The 12,768-nt window shown below is 43.5% G+C and overlaps 1 protein-coding gene across 6 annotated transcripts in view; it reads right to left on the minus strand.

The window, feature by feature from the left end:
• LOC124605659 (sphingomyelin phosphodiesterase) overlaps nucleotides 1-12,768 on the minus strand; it is a 403,249-nt gene that overhangs the window by 71,723 nt on the left and 318,758 nt on the right. For 5 of the 6 annotated variants that reach the window (XM_047137535.1, XM_047137508.1, XM_047137491.1 and 2 more), the window contains exon 2: nucleotides 3,807-3,929. In XM_047137535.1, the coding sequence (XP_046993491.1) occupies nucleotides 3,807-3,879 (73 nt within the window). In that variant the 5' untranslated portion in view covers nucleotides 3,880-3,929. Of the gene's footprint in view, nucleotides 1-3,806; nucleotides 3,930-10,271; nucleotides 10,391-12,768 lie in introns of those variants that run through there. The other variant, XM_047137500.1, reaches the window with a different exon arrangement.

The following is a 12,768-nucleotide window of genomic DNA, read 5'->3' on the forward strand; positions in this document are numbered from 1 at the left end:
CAGCACGAACGCTGGTCCAACTGAGGCGCCAGGTGGAAATGGCATGGCAAGCCGTTCCACAGGACTACATCCAGCATCTCTACGATCGTCTCCATGGGAGAATAGCAGCCTGCATTGCTGCGAAATGTGGATATACACTGTACTAGTGCCGACATTGTGCATGCTCTGTTGCCTGTGTCTATGTGCCTGTGGCTCTGTCAGTGTGATCATGTGATGTATCTGACCCCAGGAATGTGTCAATAAAGTTTCCCCTTCCTGGGACAATGAATTCACGGTGTTCTTATTTCAATTTCCAGGAGCGTATATAGATGAAGATACAGACATATCACGCCACATCGGGCACCCAGGGTAATCTGATCGACATTAAGCATCGCTGCCATTGAAAGATAGTACAGAACCATTACAAGAACAGATGACATGCACATTAAAATCGACATCGGAAGTTCCACCTGGCCTCGAATACTGTGGTTACTGACAATTGCTTCCAGCAAGCATAATTAACTGACCTATATCTATACAATTGTCCCATCGGTTATTTTGAATTGCATATTTTCTGGGACGTTACTGATTGTGCTACAAGATATTTGAGTCCTCACCTTCCCACAGCTCTAATTTGTATGAGTGACTGAATGTGTGTGCCGTAGCAGAGACGATAGACGGAAATGATTCGGCAGATCTACGTAGACCGAGTGCACATTGTGTTTAGTGTTTGACTACTGATTATAAGTTCTTGGTGTTTGACTTCCAGTATTGACGAAAGAATGTTACCATTCCTAAGTCATCAGTATTTCCTGGAAGGCATGTTTTTCTGCCTCTACAAACGTTACTGAACGACCTGCAGTTATGAGAAAAATGATACGTAGTTTTGAGATGTAATGACGCAAACCTCCGCTGCACATTAATTTTCATCATGTCGTTCTTCCAATACGGCTTTCAGTGTAATAGTATAATAGAAATTATATATACGGCGCTTCTTTCGTTGTATACGAAATAGACTTTTCTTTTTACTCTGTGCAGTCAGTTCCTTTCAAATTGTACCTGAAGGCCCTGGGCCCGAATGTTGTAGTTATGTATTCTGTCACTCGTGAATTTTGCGGAAGTAGACACCTGAGAATTCGACATTGTCTTAGTGGACTAGGGGAAGATGATAGGAAGCAGAATAGGAGATGAATACAGAGTGACGGTTGTGATGTTATACTAGAGAGGGGTAGTTCGTAACCCGTAAAGTGGAGTAGGGGAGGTTTGGAGTGGTAAATCCTGAAGAAATTCGTCACCAACTCGATGAGTATCCGTGTCTCAGTAGCCAAATTAAATGTCAGCCAATTTTAGGCTACGGTTACGTAAAAACTTTAGCAACAGTCGCACCGAAATTTCTCCACTGTCGGATTCGTTCCTTATGCCATTTTCAAGTGACCGCAGCTGAAGATCGGGAGCCCTCCTGTGACCTGGAGAGCACCAGACTCGCGCAGACGGTGGCAGTGCGTCTCGTGCACTCCAACTGACTGAGGGGCTCGAAATGTACCCAGCTCCCACAGCGATATTATTGCGAACAATTAGTTAATGAAGGCATTTTAGAGTTAACAACGAATACTTTCGCCACGATTTAGTTTGGTGTGGAGTACATTCAATACATGATTGCAGATACTTAACCTCAGCATCGTTGTCTTGAGGTTCCTATTTCTGTTAACCTGATGTTAATAATGGTCCTGGTTTTTATCAATTGCTTGAATAAAACACAAGCTTCCTATCTGCCTGTTTACTGAAACCCGCAATATTTCTTCGTGCTTTCCCACACAGACGATACATTCTATTCTCATCACATAAATTCTTCACATCAAATCCATAACTAGCTTCAGGACTATTTTACGAAACAAGATGGAATAACTAAACAGATAGGTACCATAACACAGCACCCGACAGACGATTCCAAAGACATAACACAAGCTGCTGCCACATGGTAATAGCTAACAACCGAAGACTATCGTGACGCAAACTTACTTCAAAAACGTTACGTTATATTAAAATGTAGTCTGTGATATTAGTTTTACACATTTGAAAAATAGAAATTCATGTAGTATTGCAAAATATTAGGTTGGTGCATAAGCTCGTAACGTTTTTGTTTGGCGTGATGGTATTCCGGTTGCTATTGGTTTATTTATCTATCGTCATTTTTTATTTCTAGTTCAGTGTTGCTATTTGAGTTTACATGCTGCCATTTTGTCACTTGGAGATAGTGAGTGAAGCTATGGATGCTAGAAAATGGAGTGCCAAGAGGAGAAATCGGAACATTTCCGACATATTCTTTTGTCTGAGTTCATAAACAGCAGCGGAGGCAGGCATAAACATTGGCGCCGTGTATGGAGATAATGCCATTGGACAGAGCACGGAATTTTTTTTTTTTTTTCGTTTCAGGGAGGATCCTTTTGACATTAGTGGCGCTCTACGTTCAGGAAGAATTTCGGTGTTTAATGAAGACAGTTTAAACGCGTTCACCAACAATGATCAACATCAGTGTACTCGAGAACAGATCAACTGTGATCATTCCACATGCGTGCGACAGCTGCATGCGGTGGGGAAGGTTCAAAAATGGGGTATATGAGTACCGTATTCTCTAAATCCAAAGCACAAAAATCCGCGAGTGACCACATGTGCATCTCTTCTTGCTCGTCATTAACTGGCTCGTGAACAACGCAGACTATTCCTATCTTGTAGCTTTACTGGTGGTGAGAAACGGTATCTTTATGCTAACATAACGAAAAAGAAGGAAAGGTTGACCCCAAACAAAGCAGTAATTCCCCGCACAAAGACCTGCGCGCATCCACTAAAGATAATATTGTACATCTGGTGGAACAGCGACAGTGCGGTGTAATACGAATTGCTTCCCGAAGGTGTGACAACCACTGCTGACATTTATTGTAAACGACTGAGATGTCTTGCAGACAGAATCCAAGAACTACGACCAAAATGACTGCGTGAAGTGATGCTACTCCACGACAACGACGGTCCGCATTCCGCTGATCTGACAAAAACGTTGTAGAGGAGCAGTTTCGGGATGCCATTCCGCACCCACCTTATTCACCTGTTTTTACGCCTCCCGATTTTCACTTTTCCGCTCTCTATCGAACAACCTTCAAGGAACTTCCTTTCCGGATGAAAATGCTCTCTGAACATGGCTCGACGAGTTCTTTGTCTCAAAACCACGTGATTCTACAGTCGCGGAATTGAAAAATTACCGCAGCGTTGACAGAGTGTTGTAAATAGCGAAGGAGAATATATTACTGACGACTCAATTCTCTGTTATGTGTATCTGTTGTGATTAAACTTATGGAGACACGCTACGAACTTATGCATCATCCCAATATAATTTTTTTTTCACATGATCAGTAATTATTTCTAACTGTTTTTGGTTTAAGTTGAGCGTAAAAATATCTGGATGACTAGTTTTTCTGAATGTGCTTATTTCTGTATAAAAAGGAAAACTGAATATTCAGGTATTTATCCAAATGCTAAAGGAATAGAAATTATCAATACATCCAATAAAAAGACAGCATCCCAGCGAAAGCTGAGAATTACTCGAATATCGACAAAAACTGGTACCAAACGATTCATTAACAGTGCGACCGGCATCGACAGAGTCAATGTGGTAGACATAAATCTACCTTGGGTTGTTGCAGACTCCAGTTGCTGAATTGTGAACACCTGAAAATGACTTACGGAACAAATCCGACAGTGGAAAAATTTCGGTGCAGCTGGTACTGCGATTCAAAAAAAAATAAGAATTCAAGAATGGTGACGGATGTACTTACCCTGTACGACCGCGAGGACGGCCAGTGCGAGCCACGCCCAAGGCGGCAGGGGCGTGGGAGGCGGGGGCGGCATGCTAGGATACCGGAGCGGGGACGGCTGCGAGCGGAGACCTCACCACCAGCCTGCAACAAGTGGTGTTACAGCGAGCGGTGTTACCCTGCTCTTCCTCTCAGGACTGAGCTCTTTGTCGTAACACAGAGGTAACTCTGTCCATCATAAGAATAAACCTGATGTAAACAAACACAAACGCGCTGATTGGTCAGAAGCCGCAGCACACGTACACTGGTGTTGTTACGTTCTTGTAAGTAGGTCCTACTTATTGGGTATCTTATTATCATGTTACGTTAAATGAAACTCTAAGATATTCTTATGTATAAACAGATATCAACGTTTTTCTCAATCACAATTTAACAATGTAGTTTTTATTTCAAAAATCGTGTACAGTCACAGTCTCTGTACTGTTGTGTTCTGATTGTCGCGCTGTTAATACGCAGTATGAAAATGGTTGAGGCTGCTTCCTGCTCCGTGGTGTAACACGGATTTATCGCGAGAAATAACACGACTGTTAGGTGCCGGATGTACTAGAACTAACACACGGAGCTTTTTCACATGTTACTGCCGAACTCTGGTGGGATATAGAACGGAACGTCGTAAAAGAAGCCGAGAAATAGCTTGTTCTTTAGGTTTTTCATAAATGTACAGAAAAAAATCGGCTGTATTTGATACAGTTAAGATATAAGAACACACTGGATATATAGCGGAGTCGGCAGAAGCAGTACATGGATCGCTGGTTTAAGTCTCGCATTAGTCATCCCGTTTCTTCGTTGAATTTGATATACCTACATCTCGTAGTTGTAAAACTCATCATCACTTTTATGACAAATGCACGTCTTTCTTGTTTGTAATTACATATTCCACGCGAAATTCCCGTTTTCATTTCTAATATAAATTCTTTATTATTGATATTCTATGAAACATTGTTAATAAACGTTGCTTAAATTAAGAAAACATAACAATTTAATTTCGTTTAAGTGTCGTAGAAACATGAAAAACAGTCATTTTCACAGCATCGAGCACACGGTACAAAACCATCACAATATGAACCCAACAGAACTGCTCTGTAACCAACTTAAGGGATTTGTCGCGAGAAATAATACGACTGTTAAGGTGCCGGATGTACTGGAAATAACACACGGAGCTTTTTCATATGTTACTGCCGAAGGCTGGCGGGACATAGAACGGAACGTCGTAAAAGAAGCGGAGAAAACGTGGCGCCTGGGTGGCTTCGCGGATTTTGTTGTTGATCGACTCGTTACCAACGTAGCAGATGATAGTTGCAGAACTGAAATCTCTTTCTTGGATTTGGATAAGGAAGGAGCTAACAGATTGCCAGACGACTGACAGTAATTAATACCTTCAGTGGCTCCAGTATTCAACAATACGATGAAATCCCTTCAGTATGCTTTTGTATCACACATAGCTCGCTCAGAAAAATTGCCTTTTGTTTAAGTTACGAATTTTCGTCACTCTTGTTTGTAATTAGAATACTATGTTAGTTGAAAACGGGAGCATTTTATGCTTTCCGTCTGGTCACCAAAGAAGCGTACGGTAGTGCTGGTAGTTTGCCGAATATTATTTCATTCTGTTTAAAAATTAAATGACATTCGAAGCTATATTGTTTCTCTGCTCGTCTCTTTTTATATCTGAACTGCAACTGCTCACATCGTTGCAGGTTAGTTGGACCAGCTGGCTGGCCAGTGATGCCCAAGTTAAACACGTCGGTAAAGCTGTTGTCCCGCATTATCGCTCGTCTATGCGCGCGTAACATAGCACAAAATGTATCCTTATGATCGAACCTGACTATACTGGACACAGCTTGGTTTACGCTCCACGTGAAACGAAATTCAATGAGATTCAATCAAACGCAGAAGGATATATGGTGTAATGTTTACATCAAGTTTATTCTCATAAAGGAAACCTGTGGAAGGTACATTAGCTTATTTGTTTTAGTTGTAAATATTTGTCATTTATTATTGTTTTTCTGACATGTTCTACATCCTGGAGGACCTACTCACTACGGATCAATTGGAATGAAAGTAAATCTCATCTAATCTAATCTACCGTGATTTCCTCAAAACGCACCACGGAAACGGATGCTTTGCTTAACAACTCCACGATCGACATTTTTCCCTGTCTCTGCCCAACTGATGTTGCTCTCTGCCTATGGTGTTATAGATGTCAATGGGTTGCTAAATTCTTATTTTTTCTACTCAAAGCAACAAATTTGTTTCATAAATCGCAACGTTTATCCCAAGCACCCTCAATCATTAGCAATGAGAAGACATTATGCACTTTGTACAGAGGCAGCATAATCCGTCTGATCTTCTTCGGTAGAATGTATGACGATTCCAGCACTGTTTCCAGGCGTGTGCGGCATGTAGAACTGACGCTAGTAATCTTATCACTCGAAACCGTATTGCTACACTGTCCTTGGCGCTTACCTTAGCCTTACAAATACTTTGTATTCTGCAGCACAGAGCTTACTGTGAGAAGGTGAACTTAATTAAATGAATCGTAATTTACAGTTAGATCCGGTACCATGGGGCGAATGATTTGGTCCTTTCTCTTCAACTCGTTTAAACAAATATACCGCAATTATCAACTTGATAACATATGTTGAATCCCATGTGAATAATTGTTCGTTGTCTGCACGGTTTTGCAGTACACAGCCAGTATTGATGTACACATTACATTGCAGGTTAATTGTTGCTGAAGTACATACCGTATAGCCTACGTATTTTGTAATAGATTTGACTGTTGAGGCCGTCAATACCATTTCACTTCCTGTGCGAATTCTACTCAGGGATTATGCTAGTATCATATATTAAGAGGAGCGGAATTTGGGTCCACTGTTATGCAACCAGTTGTTGAAGACGGTCACAGTTATTAAGACGACGTTAAATCCGCTCTGACATTTACTAGTAATAGTCCTTTCCACTGTATGGCAACCGCTTCACAAATTTTACTGTTATGTCTAGACCGCGATTCGAATAAGCGTGTTACCGTACACGACATGCGTATATGTCTTATGTCACATTCTAGCGTAGGGAAAAAAGGTATGATAGAAAAAGAAGGGGGGGCGGGGGAGGGGGGGGGGGGGACCGCGATAATTATCCACAGATAAAAGCAAAATAATGTATTATCACTATCGTGTTGATGGGCCGTCTGCGGACATATTTACTTCGTTTACAAATCACGGCAGCCACATTCCAGAAAAAATAGCGTCCTCAAATGTTCCAAAAATCACCGTCCAGATCGCAGTCTGAAATAACGTTTCGCAATTTATTTGAGCAATGGCAGCACAACAACTCTGTTCATACAGTACATGCAGCTTCTTTATCAGTGCTGCCAAATTGACTCATTCATTTTAACTGAAACGCTTATTGGAGCATGTTCTTTAGTCTTCGGAATTGGTATTTACATGAAGAAAAATTCAATTAGTAGTTCCCAAAAAATATAAACCCAGTTTAACTACAAAATTAATGTGTCAAAACTAGAAACAGCGGAACAGCAAGTAATCCACTGTAATGAGTAAGGGAAACAGGCAATACGATAATCACGTTTTGCATAATGGTCAGTCAAATTAAAACGAGACAGATGGAAGAAAGCAAGTAAGTTGTTTATTATTTCTAAAGCAATCGCCTTAACTGTTAATATGTTTATCCAACTGAGAGACGAAACGGTCAGCGCCTTACGGAAAAATGTTTGTGGTTGCCTACGAAACCATCATTGTATCCAGGCGCGCATATTTTCCTTCGAAGCAAATCGACGGCCACAAATGTCTTTTCTCAGGGCTCCAAAAATATGGAAAAGCGTAAGGGGAGAGGTCGCTTCAACTAAAGCACAGCAGAACGTGGACACTTCGCAAAAACTTGAGCGCCCCTTGAAGAACAAACACCCAAAAATAGTGACGGACGGCATCATTCTGTTGCAGGATAATGCCCGCCCGCACGTTGCCAAAGTTGCTTCGAATACGTTGCAGAGGTTTCGCTGAGAAGCCCTTACACAAACCATACAGTGTCAATATCGGACGAACAAAATTGATCTCTTGACGAAGTCATACTGGAGAGAAGTAGTCGCATTCCTTCCCCCTTCCAGTCTGTATCGTTAGGAATAAATTCGAGCTTTGAGGAGTAATGTTTATGTTTTAACAGCTAATGAAAAAAAGGAAGAAAGAGGGCGAAGCTTGAATAGGCCAAACAGGGCGAAACTTGAATAGGCCAAATAGGGCGGCGAGCCTAACATCCTCGTCCAAAGTACGAAGCTCCATCATCAGTGTTACATACCCTCACTTTATCACATACTGCGGGGAAACTATAAGTAAGACCAAGTAACTGGCGTACTGTTCATAGATTATGGCCTCTTCTTATCACCCAAATAATGGCGACAATTTCTTTCGATTATCGAAACTGTTATCTCCTGACCAACCCTCGGAGCAATACTTTAGAACATTCACAATTCGTCACTGTTAAACCGTTGTACCAGGCCGGAGCGAGATAATCTGTTAATGCTCGTACAAATGTTTCACTGGCACGGGAATAATTATAGTTTAAGGGAACCGACAAATGTTGGACCAAATAAAAAGAACATCCATATACTATTCCGCAAGACTATCTTTAACATTCTAAACAGCTTGAACTTCCCTGGGACCGACCTGTGTAAACCATGAGCTGGTGCGGGTTTCTATCATTTGTGGCACGGTTACCATCTAGAATTTTAGGAGAATCTAGAGCAAAGTAACATTCTCTCCCTCTACGATTTTTACCCTCCACACTGCCCTCCAATACTAAATTGGTGATCCTTTGATGCCTCAACACATGTCCTACCAACCGATCCCTTCTTCTAGTCAAGTTGTGCTACAAACTTCTCTTCTCCCCAATCTTATTCAATACTTCCTCATTAGTTGTGTGATCAACCCATCTAATCTTCAGCATTCTTCTGTAGCACCACATTTCAAAAGCTTCTATTCTCTTCTTGTCCAAACTATTTATCGTCCATGTTTCACTTCCATACATGGCTACACTCCATACAAATACTTTCAGAAATGACTTCCTGACACTTAAATCTATACTCGATGTTAACAAATTTCTCTTCTTCAGAAACGCTTTCCTTGCCATTGCCAGTCTACATGTAGACAACCACGGCAAAATAATATCGACATTCGCCATTGAAAAGAAGTGAGATAAATGATCATCGATCCGTCGACGACGGGGTCGTTAGGGACGAACAAAACCTCGGAATGGACAATGATGGGAGGGAGTTCGGCCTTGAACTTCTCAAAGAAATCAATCCTGGCTTTCGCCTTAGGTGATTCAGGACAGTCATGCAAAGCCTAACCATGGATGGCTTCACACATTTTTGAACCTAGATCCTAATAGCGACCCCCAGTGTGCCATGATTATCTTCTTCTTCTTTTTTCTGGCCGTTATTTCATATCTTCACGGAGTCGGCATGTTAATCCAGGCCCGCAGCTCGTGGTCATGCGGTAGCGTTCTCGCTTCCCGCGCCCGGGTTCCCGGGTTCGATTCCCAGCGGGGTCAGGGATTTTCTCTGCCTCGTGATGGCTGGGTGTTGTGTGATGTCCTTAGGTTAGTTAGGTTTCAGTAGTTCTAAGTTCTAGGGGACTGATGACCATAGATGTTAAGTCCCATAGTGCTCAGAGCCATTTGTTAATCCAGATTTGGCAATGTTAGTGGTACAGAGTACGTCCCTGGTAGCTGAGTGGTCATTGCGACAGAATGTCAATCCTAACGGCCCGGGTTCGATTTCCGGCTGGGTCGCAGATTTTCTCCGCTGAGGGACTGGGTGTTTTGTTGTCCTAATAATCCTCATTTCATCCCCATCGACGTGCAAATCGCCGAAGTGGCGTCAAATCTAAAGACTTCCACCCGGCGAACGGTCTTCCCGACGGGAGGCCCTGATCACACGACATTTACATTTAGTGGTACAGAGTGGCCGGATGCGCGCGCTGTCGTGAAATGGGAGGAACAGTCCCAAGGAGTTGGGTGGACGGACGAGACAGCTGGCACGATCACTTGACCTCACACCACTAGCCTTGTTCCTACCTAGGATCAGGCGTCCCGAACCTAAACTTTCAGGACACGAATACATGCATTTAAACATACCACCGTGCCGTTCTTGGAGCGCACAAGTCGAGAAACTGAATACCGAATGGACATTCTCCGTGCCAATAAGGGCGCACATACTGATGTTAATGAATGAGGAAACGAATCATGTTACACATGGAAAACCAGTAATTGTTATGTAGTATAGTTCTAAAGTTATTGTATGCAGCTGTATATAATTTATGGATACCCTGTACTTTATCCAACACCTTAGCATCGCGGTGCAAACACCACGTCCTGTGTGTGCCGCCCTACCGCTAGGGAAGAGCGGCTACTCACTGTGTCACAGCCGCGAGTCGGTCCGTGCAGCCGCAGCCATGGCGTGCCACCAGCCACTTGTTAGCTGCTAGCTGCCACCTGCTACTGTGCGTCGCGTTGTGTCCACCTGTTGCGCCCACTGCAGACTGGCGCGCCGCGACGGTGTCCGCAGCTCCCCGCTTTCCCCCCTCGCGCTGAATACTAACGGCGTGCATTAGTCGCAAGGGCGAAGCAGGAAGACCCGCACCAGTCCAGGCGTGAATACCAACTTGCGTGCTTGGGCAACGCAAACGACCGATCCCCATAACTGCGTTCTGTTCACGATCTTCTTACATGCAAATAGATTACACCTTGCAAAACTACATGCTACAAAACCGTTCAAGTCCTTGAGTGAATGTGCAACGAGCATCGCAATAGTCTAGTGTTATCATGAGCTACACTACGTCTCGTGTTCTGTTCTAGTAATCCGATATTCGTCAAGTAGCTTTGAATTCATTACACCTGCGACATGTAGCGACACTGCACATGTCGAGCAAGTCATCACCTTCACTCTTCGTATACATATACAAATACAGGGTGTTACAAAAAGGTACGGCCAAACTTTCAGGAACCATTCCTCACACACAAATAAAGAAAAGATGTTATGTGGACATGTGTCCGGAAACGCTTAATTTCCATGTTAGAGCTCATTTTAGTTTCGTCAGTATGTACTGTAATTCCTCGATTCACCGCCAGTTGGCCCAATTGAAGGAAGGTAATGTTGACTTCGGTGCTTGTGTTGACATGCGACTCATTGCTCTACAGTACTAGCATCAAGCACATCAGTACGTAGCATCAACAGGTTAGTGTTCATCACGAACGTGGTTTTGCAGTCAGTGCAATGTTTACAAATGCGGAGTTGGCAGTTGCCCATTTGATGTATGGATTAGCACGGGGCAATAGCCTTGGCGCGGTACGTTTGTATCGAGACAGATTTCCAGAACGAAGGTGTCCCGACAGGAAGACGTGCGAAGCAACTGATCGGCGTCTTAGGGAGCACGGAACATTCCAGCGTATGACTCGCAACTGGGGAAGACCTAGAACGACGAGGACACCTGCAATGGACGAGGCAATTCTTCGTGCAGTTGACGATAACCCTAATGTCAGCGTCAGAGAAGTTGCTGCTGTACAAGGTAACGTTGACCACGTCACTGTATCGAGAGTGCTACGGGAGAACCAGTTGTTTCCGTACCATGTACAGCGTGTGCAGGCACTATCAGCAGCTCATTGGCCTCCACGGGTACACTTCTGCGAATGGTTTATCCAACAATGTGTCAATCCTCATTTCAGTGCAAATGTTCTCTTTACGGATGAGGCTTCACTCCAACGTGATCAGATTGTAAATTTTCACAATCAACATGTGTGGGCTGACGAGAATCCGCACGCAATTGTGCAATCACTTCATCAACACAGATTTTCTGTGAACGTTTGGGCAGGCATTGTTGGTGATGTCTTGGTTGGGCCCCATGTTCTTCCACCTACGCTCAATGGAGCACGTTATCATGATTTCATACGGGATACTCTACCTGTGCTGCTGGAACATGTGCCTTTACAAGTACGACACAACATGTGGTTCATGCACGATGGAGCTCCTGCACATTTCAGTCGAAGTGTTCGTACGCTTCTCAACAACAGATTCGGTGACCGATGGATTGGTAGAGGCGGACCAATTCCATGGCCTCCACGCTCTCCTGACCTCAACCCTCTTGACTTTCATTTATGGGGGCATTTGAAAGCTCTTGTCTACGCAACCCCGGTACCAAATGTAGAGACTCTTCGTGCTCGTGTTGTGGACGGCTGTGATACAATACGCCATTCTCCAGGGCTGCATCAGCGCATCAGGGATTCCATGCGACGGAGGGTGGATGCATGTATCCTCGCTAACGGAGGACATTTTGAACATTTTCTGTAACAAAGTGTTTGAAGTCACGCTGGTACGTTCTGTTGCTCTGTGTTTCCATACCATGATTAATGTGATCTGAAGAGAAGTAATAAAATGAGCTCTAACATGGAAAGTAAGCGTTTCCGGACACATGTCCACATAATATATTTTCTTTCTTTGTGTGTGAGGAATGTTTCCTGAAAGTTTGGCCGTACCTTTTTGTAACACCCTGTATACACGGCCCGGAAGTATTAGTGTGACCACCACCTATGTTCGACGTCAACGTGGAACAACCACTCACAGACGGCAGGTGGTAGCACTAATAGTGGAGGATCGATAAATCGTGTCTCAGGGGAGCGTAAAAGTGCAGTCGTTGTCGTAATGCTGAAATTTATTTCAGCAGGAAAGGGCATAATCATTAGCTTTCGGGCCAAGGAGGGAAGCATTTCCGAAACGGTTAAGTTTGTCAACTATTCGCGTGTAGCCGTGGTTAAAGTAAAATGGCGCTATCCAAAAACGGCGCCGAGGCAGCTGTGGTGCACCACGGGCCATACATGACAGGGGACAACGATGGCTGCGGAGATACGTATGGGCGAA

Source organism: Schistocerca americana, chromosome 1 (assembly GCF_021461395.2).
Source record: "Schistocerca americana isolate TAMUIC-IGC-003095 chromosome 1, iqSchAmer2.1, whole genome shotgun sequence".
NCBI classification, from domain to species: Eukaryota; Metazoa; Arthropoda; class Insecta; order Orthoptera; family Acrididae; genus Schistocerca; species Schistocerca americana.